Source organism: Rhinolophus ferrumequinum, chromosome 16 (genome assembly GCF_004115265.2).
Source record: "Rhinolophus ferrumequinum isolate MPI-CBG mRhiFer1 chromosome 16, mRhiFer1_v1.p, whole genome shotgun sequence".
Taxonomy (NCBI): Eukaryota; Metazoa; Chordata; class Mammalia; order Chiroptera; family Rhinolophidae; genus Rhinolophus; species Rhinolophus ferrumequinum.
In genome coordinates, this window is record NC_046299.1 from 61,807,511 (window position 1) to 61,829,317 (window position 21,807).

At 36.5% G+C, this 21,807-nt stretch overlaps 1 protein-coding gene across 1 annotated transcript in view; it reads left to right on the forward strand.

Moving 5' to 3' along the window:
• BMPR1A (bone morphogenetic protein receptor type 1A) overlaps window positions 1–21,807 on the forward strand; it is a 138,916-nt gene that overhangs the window by 110,293 nt on the left and 6,816 nt on the right. Inside the window, exons 6-8 of the mRNA XM_033130700.1 lie at window positions 5,448–5,544; window positions 5,705–5,804; window positions 18,308–18,452. Coding sequence (XP_032986591.1) covers window positions 5,448–5,544; window positions 5,705–5,804; window positions 18,308–18,452 — 342 coding nt within the window. The remainder of the gene's footprint in view (window positions 1–5,447; window positions 5,545–5,704; window positions 5,805–18,307; window positions 18,453–21,807) is intronic.

The following is a 21,807-nucleotide window of genomic DNA, read 5'->3' on the forward strand; positions in this document are numbered from 1 at the left end:
ATTAGCTTCAGAGTGTATGAAGTACACAGTGCACCCCATTTATTTTCTATGTACTATACCTCTTAGTGACGGACTCATGACCTCCCAAGACCATCCATTTCATCTGTAAAATGACCTGACTTGATCTTTAGAAAGATTTTCCTCCTCATGACTGCATATCTGTCTTCCTTCCTAAGCCTCTTTGGTCCATAGAGAACAAATCTAATCCCTCTTTAACATGATAGCCCTTTACTGTATGAAGCAAGTTGCTTTTGTCCTGCTTTCCTCCCCATATCCTCCAGACTTTGCCCAATGAAAATCACACTTCACAATGCCCTCCTCAGCTGCTCCTCATATGATCAGCTGTACCTCCGTTTTCTCAGGGTAACATGCAGAGTTGAGGGTGGTCTGACCAAGAAGAAAGCAGACAATAAGTAACTCCTTTCCCTTTTCGTAAGTGCAGCCAAATCTCACGTTAGGTGCTGACTGTCACCCCATATTCTTGAAACATACTGAGCTTTTTGTCAGCTGAGATCCCCATGTCTTGCACTCACACTGCCACTGAGTCCCATCTCTTCGATTCTCTATTGGTAGTGTTGGTTTCTTGATACAAATAAGGAGATGGGCATGGAATGAGTTTGTTATACAGTTGTCACATACTTGTCTGTGTTGTATTTCATCATGTTAGAATTAGTCTTTTGCTGTAATTTGTTAGGATTTGGGGGGATGCTAATTTGGTTGTTTCTTCCAGTTTTATGCCATTTGCATATTTATCAACCACACATACTATACATTTTTAATCACTTAAAAAACATTGGAGATAGAGCTATGGTTAGAGCACCGAGCTCAGCAGTAGTAACCAGTATCGTGCAGGCCTCCTGAACTAGGAATGTCCCAAACTGGAGTGTCCCAAACTGAATTCACCAATATTAGTTAGTTGTTAAGCTTGACAGTCTGTGTTCCAATCCATATGCTGCCTCTTACTAGCTGTGAAACTTGCAGGAAGGTTCTTTACCCTTGTTGTCTCATCTGTGATGTGGTTATTGTAAGGATCAGATGAGATAGCACATATGTAAAGAGTTTAGCACTAGCACAGTTGGCACATAGTAAGGCTTAATATATGTGAGCTTTTAGCATTTTAGCTTTTAGCATGTATCTGAGCAGCTTTTAAGCTGAGTTACACATATTCCTGGGTACACACAGGCTGCGTGTCACAGATCACATTGACATGTGAACAGTTTATTTTTATTTTATTTTATTTTTAGTGGGGAATATTGTGGGACAGTGTGTTTCTTCAGGGCCCATCAGCTCCAAGTAGTTTATCCTTCAATCTAGTTGTGGAGGGCGCAGCTCAGCTCCAAGTCCAGTTGCTGTTTTCAATCTTTAGTTGCAGGGGGCACAGCCCACCGTCCCATGTAGGAATTGAACTGGCAACCTTGTTGTTGAGAGCTCTGTGCTCTATCCAACTGAGCCATCCGGCCGCCCCTCTGGAAGTTCAGCGGCAGCTCAGTGTCTTCAATCTAGTTGTGGAGGGCACAGCTCACTGGCCCATGTGGGAATCGAACCGGCAACCTTAGAGCTCGTGCTCTAACCATCTGAGCCATCCATCCAGCCACCCCTTAAGGGAATCATTTTACAGATCCTAAACTTCTATAGGTCATATTGCTTACTATTCATCTGCCTAAGAACAGAACCTCTCAAGCAATTTCTTTTTTCTTTCCTCCCTTTTCACAATTTACAAATCAAAGGCCTGGGATTAAAACCTCAAGTTTCCAATCAGTGTTGTAATATGAAATCTAAGTAACACTGTGGGGAACTTGGGAATATCAAATATGTTTGCATGTCAGGTGGTTTTCAGTTTCCAAAAAAAGGAAAATAGAAAACAGGAATAAAATTAATTCTGACCCTTCTCATTCTAGCAGTAACTAATATTTCTCATTCTAGCAGTAAGTAATATTTATCTTCATTAAAATACTAACAGTAAAAGAAAAATTTACTGGAAAGGTATGAGACAGATGGAAATTTAATTAAAAATTTTTTTTTTTAAATTTCCATGTGTCTCATACCTTTCCAATAAAATATTTTTACTTTTAGTATTTTAATAAAGATAACATATATTGTTTTGATCAATTTTATACTAATAATTGTGATGATAAATCAAACCAGAACAATATTTTAAAACTTAAAGACATATTGTCACAGGAAATAAAATACACTAATTTGTATTTACATATATTTATTTTTTGATATGGAGAATTATATATTAAAATATATTACATTGGGTCATAATTATTGTGGGAGATGTGGAAAGGAATTCAAGGACAAAAAGGAACATTAGAATTTCTAATTGTTGAAGCATTTGTTAATTTTTTTAAATAATGATAATGAGTGTCAATTTGCTATGTTATTTAGATTCTACTATATAGATTTAAAATGATGTAACAGTTTTATGTTAAACGTTATTGTGTATAATAAGTCAGAAATCATTAGTATATTCTTTGCAGTTATTTATGATGACAAATGTTAGGTGTCAGCCTAAAATGTGAAGGGGATACGTTGTTTTTCAAAACTTATTTAATGGTGACACAAGCAAGAAATTTTAACTTCACTTGTCTAACTTTCTGTATATCTTCCTAATATCATTGTCCATTTCTCTAGCACCTACCAGAGGGGAACAGCTCTTTTAATTTTGTCCTAAGCCTTTTTCTCCCATTGCTTTTACATACTGCCAGGTTTGAATCAGAACAGATTCAAATGATAATCACCACACTTTGCCCAGGCCTTGATTTTCCCTCCCCACCCCTCCACCCCACCACCCACCCAATCTCTGTTGTTAAATACAGCTTATTCTGTTTCTTCCTGTAGGATGAATTATTTCTCAGAAACCACTCTGCCATTCCTTATAATTTGGCTTCAGTTTCTTTTTCATGTACCACTCCCTCACCTCCTCCCACCCAAGCTCAGTAAATCTCTTGTCATGAATGCCAAGTGAGTTTTTCCCCACAAGGATTTTTATTACCCACATAAATCTGGAGATACAAATGGACTTGGTTGGAAGAGGAGAGTGGGGAAGGTTGTGTCACCAACTTCATAATCTAGACACACCTGACTTGCCTATCCAGTTACCCTACATAAAAGAAAGATATGAGGTGGGTCTGATGTTGTCTATTCTTAGTGAAACTACATAAGCGTTCATGGCTTATTCTAGAATCTTGACCAGGATCCATGTCAGGTTCACTAAAGGAAGAATTAATTTGTTGAATATTTACTGTTTGCATTTAATATATGAAGTACTTGGTGTATGGTACCCCATTTCCTCCCAGTTACCTTGTAAGACAGATATTAATATTTTTTATCCTCCATTTTAAAGCAGGAGAAACTAAAACCCAGAAAGAAGTAAGTTCATTGCTCAGAGTCACAAAGTTAACAAGTGGCAAAGGTAGAATTTAAGCTATTTTAATCCAAAGCCCTCGGGTTTTTTCTGTAATACTGTGCTACCTCCCATTTGTTATTGGCAAAGTCTATTTTCTTTTTCCTTTTTAAAGAAAGGGAGTATAACATTTAGCTATCTAGTTTCCAATGTTCCTCGTTTTTAAAATCTTTAAATCATACCTGTCTTTCAGGCATCTCACAAGTGCTCTCATCTTCCTGGGATATAATTCACCTAGCTTAGAAGATACGAACTCATACAGAATACAAAAACATTGCAGGATCTCTTCATACATCTGGGATGTCAATTCCCTCTTACTGGGGTTTGGTCTATCTTCTTCATTCCTATAATCATCCTTGAGACAGAAGACAGAAACAAAACAGGAGTTGAAGAAATACACATTTTCTTTCTCCTTCATTACTTACTGTCTTGTCAGTAACACATTCATGGTGATTTGTCTTCCAGCACCACCAAAATGAACAAAGTGAACCTTTCTTTTTTCTTTACATTTTCTCTTCTGTAAGGCTAAGCTCATTTTGAACTTCAGCCTTCCTGGAACTGTTCTTGGATGCTTGACACTTCTTTTATTCATCTGTTGTATACTGATTATTCCACCCTTTATGTAAGTGTTTTTCTAGATCTTGAATTATTTCAGAGTCACTAATGTAACTCCTAACATTTTTCTCTTTCTCCATGATCAATTGTCAAAAAGTAAAAAACTTAGTTAAATGTAAAACTTGTCGGTTTGGAAGTTTCCAATGATCTTGACCCATCTTCTGTGATAAAATCTCAAGTTATGGATTTACATTCACATTTTTAAAGAAATACCTGATTATACTGAGGTTTTTCTTTTCTGGCCATCTGATATTTAAGAATAACCTGGTCAATTTCTGCCAATATTCTTGCTACTTTTATAATGACAAACAGGTCTTTTGTGTGGTACAAAAATGGCAGTTCTCCCAGGTAGTGCTGAAATGTCAACATTCAAGTTAAGAATTTGTCAAGTGCCACACTGTTAGTCAAATGAAACTTCACACATAATTGTTGATAATCTGTTCCCATGACTATAATTTTTGCGCTTATTTTCTGATCTATTAGGATACATTTGATATCTGGTTGGTGGTCTCTAAAAAATTCTCAACAACGATGTTTTTATATTTGTCCCTTTTCCTCACCACGTACACATATGCTTCAACTTACTTCCACATCCAGTTCGTTAGTTTCAACATAGTTGTTATATCCAGAATCTACAGTATCTTCTACCGACTTGAATACCTTTCCTAATTTGTCTTGTCTTTGGCCTAAGACAGCGTCCACTCTTTAGTCTGATCTTGTTTCATCCAAGTTTCAGTATTACTGTGAGATCATATTTACCCTCGTTTATCACTGTAATCAAATGTGTTACTTATGATTTTTAGGGAAAGATCTCATGGCTTTAAATACTAGTAAACTAAAAAAAATTAATAGTAATACGTTAAGATATGCCAAAGTTTGGTGGAAAATACTTATACACTTTTGTTTATCTGCAATTAAGTTATGGTCTAGTGTTCTAACATACCATTCACGTACATACGTTCCCCTTAAGAAAAACCATTTCAGGTCAGCTGAATGGCTCAGTTGGTTAGAGCGTAAGCTCTGAACAACAGGGTTGCCAGTTCGATTCCCTCGTGGGATGGTGGGCTGCACCCCCTGCAACTAAAGATTGAAAACGGCGACTGGACTTGGAGCTGAGTTGTGCCCTCCACAACTAGATTGAAGGACAACTACTTGGAACTGATGGGCCCTGGAGAAACACACTGTTCCCCAATGTTCCCCAATAAAAATTTTTAAAAAACAACAAAACCATTTCACAGTCTTCACAACTGTAAACTATTTCAGCACAAATTCTAATTTTTCAATAACCTCTTTTTTATACATAAAATGTACAAGTCCGTTTTGCTCACTGAGTTAGGAATCATATTTGATAAATATTTTTAAACATTCATTATCAATTTAGTATGTCAAACCATTTCTAATTTTATCATTACTCTTCCTCTAGGATTCACCAAAAGCCCAGCTACGCCGGACAATAGAATGTTGTCGGACCAATTTGTGCAACCAGTATTTACAACCTACACTGCCCCCTGTTGTTATAGGTAGGTTAGCTGAGAAAAGTGTGATTATGACTCTCGGTAAAATATTTTCTGTTTTTAACAATAAGTAAGCTATCTAGAATTTAACACTACAAATTATTTTTCCCTTTTAATAAGATGTGAAAGGTCATATGTTTACTTTATTGTTTACTTTCATTGTCAGGTCCATTTTTCGATGGCAGCATTCGATGGCTGGTTGTGCTCATTTCTATGGCTATCTGCATAATTGCTATGATCATCTTCTCCAGCTGCTTTTGTTACAAGTAAGAAGATAATTATTTGGATGCAAAATATTTTGTTGAACATTAGATATAAACAGTTGTTCTTAAAGCCAGTGGGCAGAAACCATTGGCTACTAAATGTAATTCAGAAACCATTACGTTGCATTCTCTGGTTAGATCTCCTTTAGTTAACTAGATTACAGTTTTCTTAAGGCAAAAGAGGATCTTACTACCAATCATTTAATTGGACACATCTTTATATTTCTCGTTATGTTCATTAGTACTTATGATTTTCTTATTTATGGTATATTGAAATTCTATGTCTGAATATTTAAAACCTGTCCCAAGAAACCAACTATATTATCATTTTTCAGTTATTTGGGCCTTAAGAATTGTTTGCATTTAGTCATGATTTCAGAAGAAGTCAAAAGAGAAGAGTAATGAGAGGAGGACATAAACTTCAAAAATAGAACATCATCTTACTAGCATATGAATACACAGAGATATCAATGGAACAGGTTACTAAACCCATAAATAGACACAAGTATATAAAGAAATTTAGTTATGTGATAAAGGTAACATTTCAAATCACTGAGGAAAAGAAATTTTCAAAAATAATCTCAAAGTATGGAAGACCTTTGTGAGTTTGACAAAAAAACTTAGAGTAGATAAATGCTATGCTTGCCTCCTCTCATGACCATCTCAAAATTACAACTACAGAACAACCATTATTAAGAATCACCTGAAGTCAAGCTGAACAGAAGTCCTGTAACTAAGGATATACAGAACTCACCTCGAGACTGGTGGAAGGGCAGAGATACAAAATGGGCTGGTCCCGCACCACATGTGGCAGTTAAAAAATCGGGAGGGATGTCTTGGCTGCAGAGGACCCCCTGGAAGAGCCAGGGGTCCCAACCCCACACCAGGCTCCCCAGCCCAGGGTTCCAGTGCCGGGAGAAGAAATCCCTGCAACTTCTGACTAAAAACCAGAGGAGATTGTTGCTGATTGAGACAGGGCAGCTGGAGTCCCAGGTATTCCTCTTAAAGGGCCCATGCATGGACTTAACTTATGGACAGACTCACTTACTCTGAGCTCCATCTCTGGAACAGTAACTCGAAAGTTGCCAGGGACATATGGGGAGGAACCGAATTGTCTGGCTTCAGGACAAGGGCTGGAAGGACAGCTTTCTCCCAGACAAGTGCTAGCAGAAGCCATTTATTGAATCCTCCCCACTCTCAGCATGCAGATACAGGCGGGCACCACATCAACCTGGATATCACTGTTTACCCACCCTGGTGATTTCCTGAGAGCCTATCCAACTTGCCGGCCCAGCCAAGTGGCCTCCTGTGGCTTTTCCATACAGACGGCCTGTCTTGGCTCATGCTGTGGACTTTCCTAAAATCTCTCAAAGGTTCACAAACCCCAAACAAGCAGAATCTGGCCTTGGCGTGCCCCATACCTCTTGCTGAGTGGTCCCAAGCCTGGCACTAGTGGCAACCAGCCACAGTTTGCAGCTTAACCTCTCCTAGGTACTTCCAAGCCCATCACAAATGGCAGCCATCTGCAGATCACTCTGTCTCACACCAACAGCTCGCCTGTCTCGCACAGGCAACAGCTAACCTTGGCCTGCAACAGAGCCCCTCCCAAGAGACCCCAAAACCCACACCCTGGTGACCACCTTCAGACTACACCAGAGCACTACCCAACCACCTCCACAAACAACACACCCAAAAGGCAGACTGAGAAGGCACCAGAACCCCATTAAAGTGAATCCTGCTCTGTAAGGTCAGACCCTGTATAACAGCTCCTCCATTATAGTCACAGCCAGTTGTCACAACCAATCGGCCCAAGGGTCAGTCCCTCCCATTAACATACAAACAGCAACCAAGTCTCCACTACAACAGGAGGGCACACACAACCCTCACAAGGGACACACCTGGAGCATCCAGCTCTGGTGACCAGGAAGATTGCACCAGTAGGCCCCACAGGACACCTACTACATAAAGTCACTCTGCTTAGACCAGGAGACATAGCGGCTCTACCTAATACACAGAAACAAACACAGGGAGGCAGCCAAAATGGGGAAACAAAGAAACATGTCCCAAATGAAAGAACAGAATAAAGCTGCAGAAAAAGAACTAAACAAAATGGAGACAAGTAATCTACCAGACTCAGTTCCAAACACTGGTTATAAGGATGCTCATTGAACTTTGGGGAAGAGTAAATGAATTCAGTGAGAACTTCAACAAGGAGATAGGAAACATAAAAGTGGAGATAGAAAACAAAAACGAACCAGTCAGAAATAAAGACTACAATAACAAATAAAGAATACATTAGAGGAAATCAACAGATTAGATGAAGCAGAGGATTGAATCAGCGATTTAAGAAACAAGTTAGCAGAAAACAGCCAATTAGAACAGCAAAAAGAAAAAAGAATTCAAAGAAATGAGGAGAGTTTAAGGGTCCTCTGGGACAACATCAAGCTTACCAACATTTGTATCATAGGGGTACCAGAAGGAGAAGAGAAAGAGAAAGGAATTAAAAACCTATTTGAAGAAATAAAGATGGAAAACTTCCCTAACCTGATAAAGGAAATAGACATACAAGCCCAAAAAAGTGCAGAGTCCCCAACAAGATGAACCCAAACAGGCCCACACCAAGACACATCATAATGGAAATGCCAAAAGTAAAGACCAAAGAGGGAATCTTAAAAGCAGCAAGAGAAAAGGAGTTAGTTATCTACAAGGGAGCTCCCATAAGGCTGTCAGCTGATTTCTCAACAGAAACTTTACAGGCCAAAAGGGATTGGCTCGAAATATTCAGAGTGATGAAAAGAAAGTACCTACAACCAAGATTACTCTACCCAGCAAGGCTATCATTTAGAATTGAAGGACAGGTCATGAGCTTCCCAAACAAGAAAAAGCTAAAGGAGTTCATCGTCACCAAACCAGTATTACAAGGAATGTTAGAGGGACTTCTTTAAGAAGAGGAAGAAGAAAAAAAGATCGAAACTACAAATAATAAAATGGCAATAACTACTTATCTATCAACACTTACTTTAAATATAAATGGATTAAATGCTCTAATCAAAAGACATAGGGTAGCTGAATGGATAAGAAAATTAGACCCTTTCCTATGCTGCCTACGAGAGACTCACTTCTGATTGAAAAGACATACACAGACTGAAAGTAAAGGGATAGAAAAAGATATTTCATAAAAATGGAAACAAGCAAAAAACTGGAGTGGCAATACATACCAGGAAAAATAGACTTTAAAACAAAGCCTATCACAAGAGACAAAAAGGATGCAGTAATTCCACTTCTGGGTATTTATCCAAAGACACCCAAAAATGCTACTTGGAAGGGACATCTACATCCATATGTTCATTACAGCATTGTTTACAATGGTCAATCAAAAAAAAAACATAATAAATGATCAAACAAAACAGGAGCAAACTCATAGACACAGATAACTTTTTGATGGTTGCCAGATGGGAGGGATGTTGGGGGATGAGCGAAAAGGGGGAAGGAATTAAGAAGTACAAACTGATAGTTACAAAATGGTCATGGGGATGTAAAGCATAAGGAATATAGTCAATAATATTATAATAACTATGGTGTAACATGATTACTAGATTGATCAGGGTGATTACTTTGTAAGTTATGTAAATGTCTAATCACTATGTGGTACACCTAAAATTAATATTGTACGTCAATTGCAATTGAAAAATTATTTAAAAAAATAAATCCTCCTCCAACCCTATTAGGAAAAAAAAACTTAGAAGCCAGAAACCCTTAAAATTAAGAAAAGAAAAGATTGATGGTATCAACTACACAAAAATATTAATAAAACTTTACTATGTGGCAGAAACTACCATCAGCTGTCAGAAGACCGACTACCAGTGAAAAACTCTGGCAGCTCATATTACAAAGAACTGATTTTCTCGAACATGAAGAGCTTCTATAAGTCAGGAAGAAAAAAATGTAGCAAGTCATTGGGAAAATAGTTCACAAAAATGAACACATGATTTATCTAAAAACTACATGTGGCTCTTAAAAAAACTTTATTAAAAGATGCCTCAAGAATGCTCATAATATGAAAAATACATATTAAAGTCATACTGAGATATTGTTTGTCACCTGTTATACTGGCAAAGATTCAAATGTTTGATAATAGGTCTTTCAATAATAGAGATAATGAGGCAGATTGAGCATACTTATTCACTTTTGCTCCCTCCATTAAAACAGCAATAGTTTTTTTAACTTCTTTGTCCAACCAGGACAAGGAGCACAGAAGCTAACAGTAAAACACTTTGGAACCTGTGAAGCATATGGATTAGTAAGTAACTTGATAAACCTAAAAAGGCTAGAGCCAAAAAGCAACCAGTTTATACTGTCGAGTTCTCCGAGAAGTTCAGGAATTGACAGTACCATTTATCTCTGAAAGTGAAGTTGAAAGTGGCAGTAAAGCCAAGAAAATTGCTTAAAAGACTATGTTTAGAAAGTCACAGGTTGTATAGGTTACGTAATACTGCATTAAGAAATCATGCCCAAACTTAGCGGCTTAAAACAGCAGTTATTATCTCTCAGTGTTTCTGTGGGTCAGGAATTCAGGAGTGACTTGACTGGTTGGCTCAGGATCTTACCTGAAGGCTCGACTGCAGCTGATAGGTCACCTTCCAAGGTAGCTCACCTCCAAGGCTCACAGTTGGCAGGAGACCTCAGTTCCTGTCGTGTGAGCCTCTCTAGGACTGCTTGAGGGTTGCCACAGTATGAAGCCTGGCTTCCCCCCAGAGCGAGTGATCTAGGAGACCAAGGTGGAAGCTGCAATGCTATTCATGATCTAGACTCAGAAGTCACATCATCACTTCTGCCATATTCTGTTGGTCACGCAGGTCAGCCCTAAGTGTACTATGGGAGGGTAGTAAACAGGACATGCATACAGTAAACAGTAGGTGAGGATCTTTGCAGGCCATTTTGGATGCCAAGTACCAGAGACGTTGAGATCTCCACTCCTATTGTGAATAATCGTGTGACATCTTCACCATCTCCCTAACAGAAGGCTAGAAGTATATTCTCTGGAAAGAACAAAAACAAGATTCTCATCTGTGATACCCTATTATTGAGGGTCAGCATTATAGTAAAAACAAAAAGATAGTGAACCATTTATGTACTGATTGGTGGCCTTGCAACCCTTCCAGAATCTTGTCAACGCGGCTGCCTGGAGACAACAGATAGGAAGATTCTTCTTAGGGAAATCCCACAGCCCAAGAGAAACAACCTAAACATACTGACATTAGGGCCCAGTGAAATGGCCCAGGCAGATTATCTTACACTGAAGCCTGTAATTAGTAAGCCCCACTCATGTACTAACAGCTGCCAATCAGGCAGTAAAGGACATTGATCCCGGAGAAACAGGAAACAAATGATCTGAGCCTTATGATTGCCCAGCTTACTGCCTGAAGATAGTTTCTGGCTGCAGGACACAGAAGGAGCCCAGATGTAGCCCAGCGGACTCTGAATCAAGGAGACACAGCTGAGAGTCTGGGAGAGAACAGCGACTGTGGTTCATAGGAGAGAGCACTGGAGAGGACAGAGCCTCACAGAGAAAGAATCTGGAGAACTGCAGAATCCCATTGAATATTCACCAGTCTTGATCAGCGAGTATAAGTAAGGAAACTACCCAAGGCTAGGAACGAATACCTGAAAAGATTGAAGGAAACAGAATTTGGTGCTCACACAAGGCTGGGAATAGTGTCTGTTCCCACCAGCTATGAGACTTGAAAGTCACAGGGTTTTGGTTAGAGTGCTCAGAAGGGTCTTGCCTCCAGTACTGGGGAATAATTACCCCTACACTAAACATGGTTCTCGTCCTATCTCAAAGCAAGACCCAAAAGGATCATACTATTTCTAGATAGCTACATCTTAGAACAAAGCTCGAGGATAGTTACAGGATTACAGAAATACCCAGCACTCAACAAAGTAAAATTCACAGTATCTGCCATCCAATCAATGATTAAACAATTACCAGGTATGCAAAAAGTAGGAAAATACAATCCATAATGAGGGGGAAAGTTAAGCAATCGGTACTCAGAACCAATATAGTTTTTAGAATTAGCAGACAAGGGCATTAAAACAGTTAATATAACTATTTTATATGTTAAAAAATTAAATAGAGACATGAAAGATATGTCTCTATCAAATCAAACTCCAGGAAATGAAATCTGTGCTATCTGAGGTCAAATATACACTGGGTGAGATTAATGGCATTGAACAGGAAGACAGCAATAGAAAGTAAACATTAAAAAAAGAACTTAAAATATTAATTGAGTACCATTGAGCTGTGGCACTTCAAATGGCCTAAAATGTGTGTGTGTGTGTGTGTGTGTGTGTGTGTGTAGTTCCCAAAGAAGAGGGGACACAAAAAGTATTTTAATAAATAATGACCAAAATTTTCCAAATGTAGTGAAAACTATAAACCCATAGATCCAAAAAGCTTAGCAAACTCTTAGTACAAGAAACATGAAGAAAACTACACCAAGGCACAACATAATCAAATTGCTCAGAACCAGTGTTAAAGAGAAAAAATGTTAATGCAATCAGCAAAAAAAAAAAAGGCAGATTATGTACGGAGATAAGGATGGTAGCCAACTTTTCATGGGAAACAATGCAAGCAAGAATATTAGCGGAGCACCATCTTTAAAGTACTCAAAGCAAAAAGTCATGAACCTAGAATTCTATACTCGGAAAATATTTTTCAAAAATGAAGGTGAAGTGAAGACTTTCAAACATACAAAAGTTGAAAGATTTCATCACCAGCAGATCTGCACAAGAAGTGTTAAAGAAAATTCTTCAAGTAGAAAAAAAGTTATGCCAGGTAGAAATATGCAGCTGCACAGAAGAATGAAAAGCCCTGGAAATGCGGATCAAGGAAACCTGACAGAAACTAATAATGTCTTTTAAGATTAACTGGAGAGAACACTTGTCTCAGATTCAAGCCATGGGCAACCTAGAGCAGTTTATAAAATACACAGGCACCACAAAAAGTTCCTTTAGACTCCTTTTACAGTTTTGAGCTAAATATTTCAGAGAACCTCATGATTGCCCTGTATATATACCTTTTGAATTTTATGTACTAGTTTTATCTACTTGAAGACCAATTATTAAGCAGATTTACAAGATTAGTAATTTAGTGTATTCATTCACATTTAACTCGATTTTAACAAGACACAAATTTCTATCTATAACAAGCCATAAAAGGATAAGATTAAAGTTAAAGAGGGGTATATATTTCCACATACTGAGATTAGTCTCTTTTTTGTATCTCATTAATATTTTGTTTTACTTCTTTTCCGATGACTGTTTTCTTCTAATAGAAAAATTTATGAATTTATTCTTCTTGAATCAGTTTACATTCATGATAACATGGTCCTCAAAATCAATACCTTCTCCAAAACCTCCTCTCTAGCCTCCCTTTGTTCTAGATTTGCTGTCATTTCTGTCCCATTCTGCCAGTTCTTTGTACTTTCCTCTGACATAGAATTTGTCCTTTTCTGTAAATGATTTTTTGGACCCTTAAAAAAGCGATTAGATACCATGTTCCACCCCTAAAACATTTTGTACTTTGCCCTAACATTTTTCCATTTGCAATCATGTGTTTACTTACTCATAATCAGTTCCCTAGAGTCTGCCTTTCCCATTGGATAGGAACCTCAATGATAGCAGAGATTACTTCTCCATCGATGTTGATGATGGCTGGCTGATAAATTACCGCTGTTCTGTTGAAGTATTAAGGATGAACATGGTGAATCAGTGTCCCCCGTACTTGGCACACAACCTCCCCTTGACTCAGAATGTCTGCTTTGAAGCCGTGTCACAGATTAATTTATCAGATACAAAGCCCTCTTCCAGCTTTACAATCAGCCCATCATCCATCTGTACTGCCATTAGGGGACATCTCAGTCCCACAGTAGTTTAGTATTAAAAATAATGATTTTGAAATTAATTGCAGCAAAAAATGTAGCCATGTAATGTTTCATTTAATAAAAAAGATAATAAGCACTTACTGTATACCTAAAAAAGGAACTGCCGTGGCCAGCCCAGTGGCTCAGGCGGTTGGAGCTCTGTGCTCCTAACGCCAAAGGCTGCCAGTTCGATTCCCACATGGGCCAGTGGACTCTCAACCACAAGGTTGCCTGTTTGATTCCTCAACTCCCACAAGGGATGGTGGGCTGCTCCCCTGCAACTAACAACGGCAACTGGACCTGGAGCTGAGCTGCGCCCTCCACACTAAGATTGAAAGGACAACACCTTAACTTGGAAAAAATCCTGGAATACACACTGTTCCCCAAGAAAGTCCTGTTCCCTTTCCCCAGTAAAATCTTAAAAAAAAAAAAGGAACTGCCAATCAGCTTTAAAGTGATTAAAAATAAGAAAAAAGTCTTTTATATTCATGTTTATTTTTATCATTTTTCAGCACTCTTCCTTTGTTTAGTTCCAAGTTTTAGGTACAAGTTTCATTTGGTATATTCCTTCCGTCTGAAGAACTTCCTTTACTTAATTTCATGCATGTAGGTCTACTGGCCATGACTTCTCTCAGCTTTTGTTCGTCTGAAAAACCTTTTGCCTTCATTTTCCAAAGGTATTTGCACTGGATATAAAATTCTTGGTTGACTAGTTTTTCCTTACAGATGTCACTTCATTGTTTCTGTTTACACAATTTCTTTTCATAATTCTTATGTTTGGTCCACTGTATGTAATTTTTTTTTCATGGCTTCTTTTAAGATTTTCCCTTTATCTTTAGTTTTGAACAATTTGACTACAATATATTTAAGATATGTGTGTTTCTTTTTTGGTATTTACTCTAATTTGAGATTTACTGAGCTTATTGACTCTATGGCTTGATGTCTTTCATTATTTTTGCAAAATTATTGTCTACTATGTTTTCAAATAGTTCTGTTCCTTTCTCTTCCTGTTCTTCTTTTGAGACTAATTATACATATTTAAAATTATTTGATATTGTCCAACAGTTCTTTTATTCTTTATTGTAAATTTTTCTCATTATTTTTCCTCTTTCCTTTTTGGTTCAGGTAATTTCTGTTCATCTATTCATCCATTTCTCTGCTGAAATTTTTAATTTTTTGATTCATGTTGTCCACATTTTCCACTAGATGCTTTACCATTTTGATCATAGTTATTTTGAGGAACCTGTTTGAAAGTTCCAACAGGAGTCATCTCTGAGACTGGGTCTATTGATTGCCTTACCTCTTGACACTGGGCTGTTTGTCCTTGCTTTTTAAAAGGGTGTTTCATAACCTTTGATTGAATGCTATACATCATGTTTAGAATTACAGAGACTGAGATTTAAAAATAAATATATTGTAAGGTTTTTGGGAAAGGAAAAATAATCATTGTATACAGTGAGTTCCACACGTGGATAGAGTTTACCTAGTCATCATAATGCAAACATTGAATATTAATCTAAATAAATACCGTGCTATAACTGTGCTGGGAGGATATGAGAAGTATTTCTGTTTGGGAGTATTAAATGCTGAGTTAAATCCTCATCTTCCAAAGTGTGAAGTCAATAGTAAAAGACTAAATCTAAAAACTGAAAATGTCAATATAAGCATGTTATTTAGTAACAGTGAGGTAAACATTAAACAAATCAGTTTAGAAAAATGAAAATGTTTGGTTCTGAGAAGTGCAAAATGGGTGCGAAGAGGAGAAGAGATGAGATGGGAACTACTGCTTTGTTACTAAGCCACAAAGAACTACAGTAAGTGCTCACTTAATGTAGTTGATAGGTTCTGTGACTTTAAGTGAAATGAAGTATAATAAAATCAGTTTTACCATAGCCTAATTGATATAAACAAGAGTTAAGTTCCTGTGGCATCTCTTCAACATTATAATGAAACAACATTGTTTGAGGACTTACTATATATATAACTTTTGAAAACAGACAGATATAGAACTTTGATAAAATTAAAAACAAAGTTCTGAAAGTGTTATAACAGAAGGGTGAGGATGAAAGTGTGGGGAAAATGTGCATTCTCATATAATGATGGAGAAATAATAACTGGCATAACTTTCAGGGAGGTGAATAGGGAATTCCATCAAAATTCCAAATTCATTTCTAACTTGGACTGCAGATTTGTCAAAAATTTTTCTAATTTCAGCCTTGTGTGAAGACTAGAAACTATCCAAATGTTACTAGTAAGGGAATGGTTAACAGCCATACAGTAGCATGCTGTTTAACCATTAAAGAAAATGGAAGCTATTTGTGCAGTGCTGTGGAATAATCCCCCATGTATAATGCAAAGTTAAAAAGCAAGACGCAGAACAGTACCGTTACTGGAAGAAAAAAGGGGGGGAGATGAACACCAATGATTATGTTTTTGTTTGCATATGCATAAGTGGTCTCCAATAGATTGCCCAGGAAACTGGAAATAGTTCCAGTTCTAAGTTCCTTCTAGGAACATGAAGTTGATGGCTTAGGGATAGAGGTGGGAGGAAGATTTCTCACTGTGCACCCTTTTGTGCCTTTTGAATTTTAAACCATTTAAGTCAGTTATCCATATTAACATAAAAATACGATTACAAACATGGTTATGTATATTGGGCTATCCATATGGAAAATTAATTTGACTTGTTCCCTAATTTCCATTCTATACTGTAAGTTCTAAATGGAGAGAAACATGATTTTTAAACCTTGATAATGTATTTATGACAGTAGGGTTCGGAAGGTTGTCTTAAACAGGACACAAAAGCATATGTCAAAAAGGAGGAAACAGTTGATGAATTTAATTTGACAGCATTAAAATTAAAAACTGACATGAAACACCATAAATAGAATGACATGACAATGACAACTGAGAGGAGACTCTTATAACGTAATTATCCAAGATTTAGTATCCAGGTTACATAAAGAACTCCTATGAATCAATTAAAAAAAAGATAAATCGCCCCAATTAAATAATGTACAAAAAGCAGGAATAGACAGTTCACAGAGGAAAACAAAATCTCAACCTCCCTCGTAATCGGAATAACAAATGAAAACAAGTCACTATTTCATACCCATTAGGTTGGCAAAAGTCAAAAATATGGCAGTTCCCTGTTTGGATTGGAATGTGGAAAAATGGACATTGTCATATTATACTTTTGGTGGAAGTATAAATTATTCCACTTTGAAGAGCAATTTGGTGGACGTCAAATTGAAAGTGTATGTACCTTCAGGAAATTCTTACACATCTTCACAAGGGACAGGCACAAAAATGGTTTTTGTGGCCCTGTTTATATTAACAAATTCTTGGAAATAACTAAATACAGCATTGGGGTAAATTGTAGCAAATTCATAACAGGAACACTAAGTATAATTTAAATCATTTCCTTGACAGAATAGTAGGGAATAAGTCCATGGACTCCTGATCCAGGCCTCTGGGTTTGGATCCCAGTTTCTCCACCTGGCCACCTGTGTGACTTGGGGCAAATGATGAACCTCATTTGTAAAATGGGAACAATAGTACTTACCTCTTAGGAGTTTTGTAAAGATGAAGTGAGTCATAGAACAATGGCTGACACACAGCATCAATAAAAGTAAGCTATTGTTTTTTACATGTATCAACATGGATAAATATGTAAAACATGAGTGTTTTTTATTAAAAAGCAAGGTATAAAAGATTAATGTAACATGCCATTTATGTAAATTTGTACCCAGAGAAACAATGTTGTTTATAAATATTTACAATTATGGTAAAAGCATAAATACATTAAAAGGCTATAATCATCTTCAGGATGGTGTTTGTCTTTTAAGAGTAAAGAAGGGAAGTAGAATTATCAGGGAAATATCTAGAGCTTCAACTATTTATAATGTTTATTTATTTTAAATATATCTAAAATAAACATGGCATAATGTTAATATTTATTAAATGGTGTACACATGGGTGCCAATTAAGTTAATGTCTACCTTCCTGTATATTTGAATCTTTGATAATTTGAAATTTTAAAGAGAAATCTTTAAAAATATCAGAATAATTTAAGAGAACTTGTTTGATTTCTTTTCCATAAACTTTTTTTTCCTTTTTAAAAAATGGAAATATGTTTACTGTTCATTTTGATATAAAGTACATACTTATAAATTCTAATGAAAATACTTGTGTAAAGTAGAAAGTGTATATTCTACATCCCCGGAAATAACTTATTTACAACTTGCTATATATCCTTTCTGATCTTTTTAGACATATATAAATATATTATTTAAAATTTTTTCATAGCTCGGATCACACTTTACATGCTATTTTTTAATCTATTTTCTTTTTCGCTTGTGAATACACTGTGTACATCGGTTTATTTTAACATGATACATAGAACTCTACCTCATAAACTCCATTTCTGGACATTACTTTAACATGATCCTCTGATAAGACTGATTTTGATATGATCATGTCTGAAGGAAGGATAATGGTGTTGACAACCTCAAGATTTTCTTACTTTGATCTTTATAGTTTTAGGATTTCAATGTAGACTATTTTCTGCTTTTTTGAAAGACACTACTGCAAGAGCATCTCAAGCAGACGTCGTTACAATCGTGATTTGGAACAGGATGAAGCATTTATTCCCGTTGGAGAATCCTTAAAAGACCTTATTGACCAGTCACAAAGTTCCGGTAGTGGATCTGGGCTACCTTTGTTGGTGAGATAAACTATCATATGAACATGAGTGGTTTACTGATACAGAATGTGTCCGCATATGTAGGTAGCATAATTACTGCAGATTAGGGAACATTGTTACACATATTTTTTCCTTCTTGGAAAAAGATGGCTACAGTAGTACAAGATGAAATTAGTTAAATATAAGAAATATGAAACAAACAAAAAAAATAGAATAGTCAAGTAAGATAGAGCCACAGCAAGTTAGGAAAAAAGATATGGTCATAAAGTGAGTTAGCTCACAAGTTTTGCTTTCAGCAGCCAACTTGAAAAGAGGATCCAGGTATACGATTCCTTATATCCGTAAGGTTAAACAGATTATTGTGAGAAGTATAACTATTTCAGATTCTGAAATCAAAGGGACGTTTCTCTCACATATCTTCATACAGAGGATACTTCCCTCAATATAATGCCGTATTACCAAGCACAGTTCATAAAAATAATTTTAAAGAGAGTTATTAATAATTCTAAGAGGATTATATGTAAGGCAATACTCAGATTTAGGGGCCCAGAGGACCCTTATAATAAATACCAGATATTCAGATAGGTATTTGTTAACATACATTTATCTCTAATTTAAAATTTCATTGAATTAAATAGTTCTGTAATTGAATTGGAAAGGTAAAGTAAAACTGTCTTTATATGCCTACAACATGATTGTCTATGTAAAAAAATCTCAAGAATGATACCATAAAGCTACAACAGCCAATAAGTGAGATTAGCAGGGTTGCAAAATATAATGTCATTGTACAAAAAACATTGAATTTATGTAAACTGGCAAAAAACAATTAGGAGTTAAAATTTTAAAAGTATCAGTTGGATTAGCAACAAAATATTCAGTATTTTGGAATAAACTTAACAAAATTTATTAAGACCTGTACACTGAAAATTAGAAAACATTGCCAAAAGAAATGAACACAGCCCTGAAGAAGTGGAGACGTATGTCTATCCTGTTTGTGAATCAGAGGACTCAGGATTTCAGTTTTCCTAAAATTGGCTTATATTTTCCATTCAATGTAAATCAAAATCAGAGCAAACTTTTGTAGAAATTGATTAGCTGATTCTAACATTTATACGAAATGAAAGGACCTAGAAGAGCCAAAATAATTTTGAAAAAGAAAACAAAGAGGATTCCTCTACCTGATTCCTGGACTTAGTGTAAAGCTGTAGTAATTAACACTGTGGAGCTGGCATAAGGATAAATAGGGGTTTCAGTGAAACAGAACAGAGTCTAGAAAGGGGCATATACCGTTTCCCCAAAAATAAGACCTAACTGGAAAATAAGCCCTAGCATGATTTTTAATAAGACATCCCCTGAAAATAAACCCCAGTGTGTCTTTTGGAGCAAAACTTAATATTTTCAGGGAAACATGGTGTATATATATGATCAGTTGATTCGGGTGCTAGAGTAATTGAGTGAGGAAAAAGATAGTCTGTTCAACAAATAGTGCAAGAAAAATTGCACATCCATTTGCCACAAAGTGGATCTCAACCCTTACCTCACTCGATGTACAAAATTACCCTGAAATGGAGCGTAGATCTAAATGTAAAAGATAAAGTATACAACTTTTAAAAGAAAATGTTTTAGAACACTCATTGTGACCTTGGATCTAGCAAGGATTTCTTAGCACACAAAAGACATGAATTGTTTTTTAAAATGATAAATTGGGCTTTCTCAAAATTTAAGACTGTCTCTTCAGAAGACTCTTCTAAGAAAATGAAAAAAAACAAGTCACTAATTGGCAAAGGAGATCTGATAAAGAATTTGTGTTGCAGAATATATATAAAGAACTTTTACAACTCAGTAATAAGACAAACAATTTCAATTTTTTAATCGATAAAGAATTTGAATAGACACTTTCCCAAAGAAGATGGAAGAATGGCAGATAAGCATATGAAACAATCCTCAGCATCATGGGGAAATGCCAGCTAACACAGTGAGATGCTGCCATGTATCCCTTCTCTTCCCCTCGGGTGGCTAAGACTGAGGATATCAACTGAAAATCATACATTGCTGATTGAAATGCACAGTGGTACAGCCACTTGGGGAAATTGTTTGACAGTTGACTGTAAACTTAAGCACACACAGTGAAGCCATCCCTCCTGCTAAGAGTAAAGAACTGTACAAACATGCCCAAAGACCTGAATGTCAATGTTTATAGCAGCTTTATTCACAATAGATGTAAATTGTAAACAACCCAAAAGTTCATCAGTGGGTAATTGGATAAACAAGTGGTGGTACATTCATAGAGTGGGGAATCTGATTCATCAATAAAAAGAAACAAACTACTGATACATGCAACAACATAGGTGAATTTGAGAGTGTTTTATGCTAAGTGAAAAAACTGAGACACAAAAGGCTGTGTATTATATGTTTCCATTTGTGTGGTACTCTATAAAGGCAAACGGTAGGGACAGAAAACAGACCGAGATGCCAGGGACTGGGGATGGGTGGGCAGGGGATTGACTTGAAAGAGGGGAGCTTTTCTGGGTGATGGATATACTTTGTGTCTTAATTGTGATATTGGTGGTTATATGACTTTACATTTGTCGAAACAGTTCTCAAAAACAGTGAATTTTATTGTATATAAATTATGCCTCAATAATCCAAACTTTGAAAAAAATTATAAAAGAATTACTGAATAACATGATACATAAAGTAAGTTAGTTTAAGTGTGCACAAAATCCAGCCCATTTTAGTGTGCATTCCAATCTGGACCTTCGTGTTCATTTTAATTTAGGATGACCACTATACTTCTGAAAATGAAAGGTAACAATTAGCGTACATCTTTCATTGAAGAAATATTAATGAAAGCACTTAGTGTACTCCAGGTGTTGTCTTAAATACATACCTATGTTCTGTGAGCAGAGTGGGATGGAATTCTCACAAATACATATATGAATAATAATAAATAAAATTATAATTGTGATAAGTGCGGCAACTGAAAAGTCTATGTGTGCTATGAAAATGCTGACTAGAGCAACAGCACTCCCAAGTAAAGGAAACTGCACGTGTGCAAAGGCTCTGAGATGGGAAGAAGCTTGAGTACTAAAAGTTGAAATAAGAGGGTCATGTGAAGCTGGTGTGATTATAGTAAATGATGAGGCTGGAGTGTTGGGCAGGGGCCAGATCATGTAGGGGTCTTAAAGACTGAGTTGAAGATTTTTAACTGTCATTTAGATTTTATTGCATAATAAACCACCTCAAACCTTAGTTGCCTGAAGCAACAAACATTATTTCTCATGATTTTGTGGGTCCAGTTATTTTTCTGGACTTGCTCAACTAGACCTAGATGGTATAGTTTGTGCACATGGTCAGTGGTTCATGTGATTCTGTG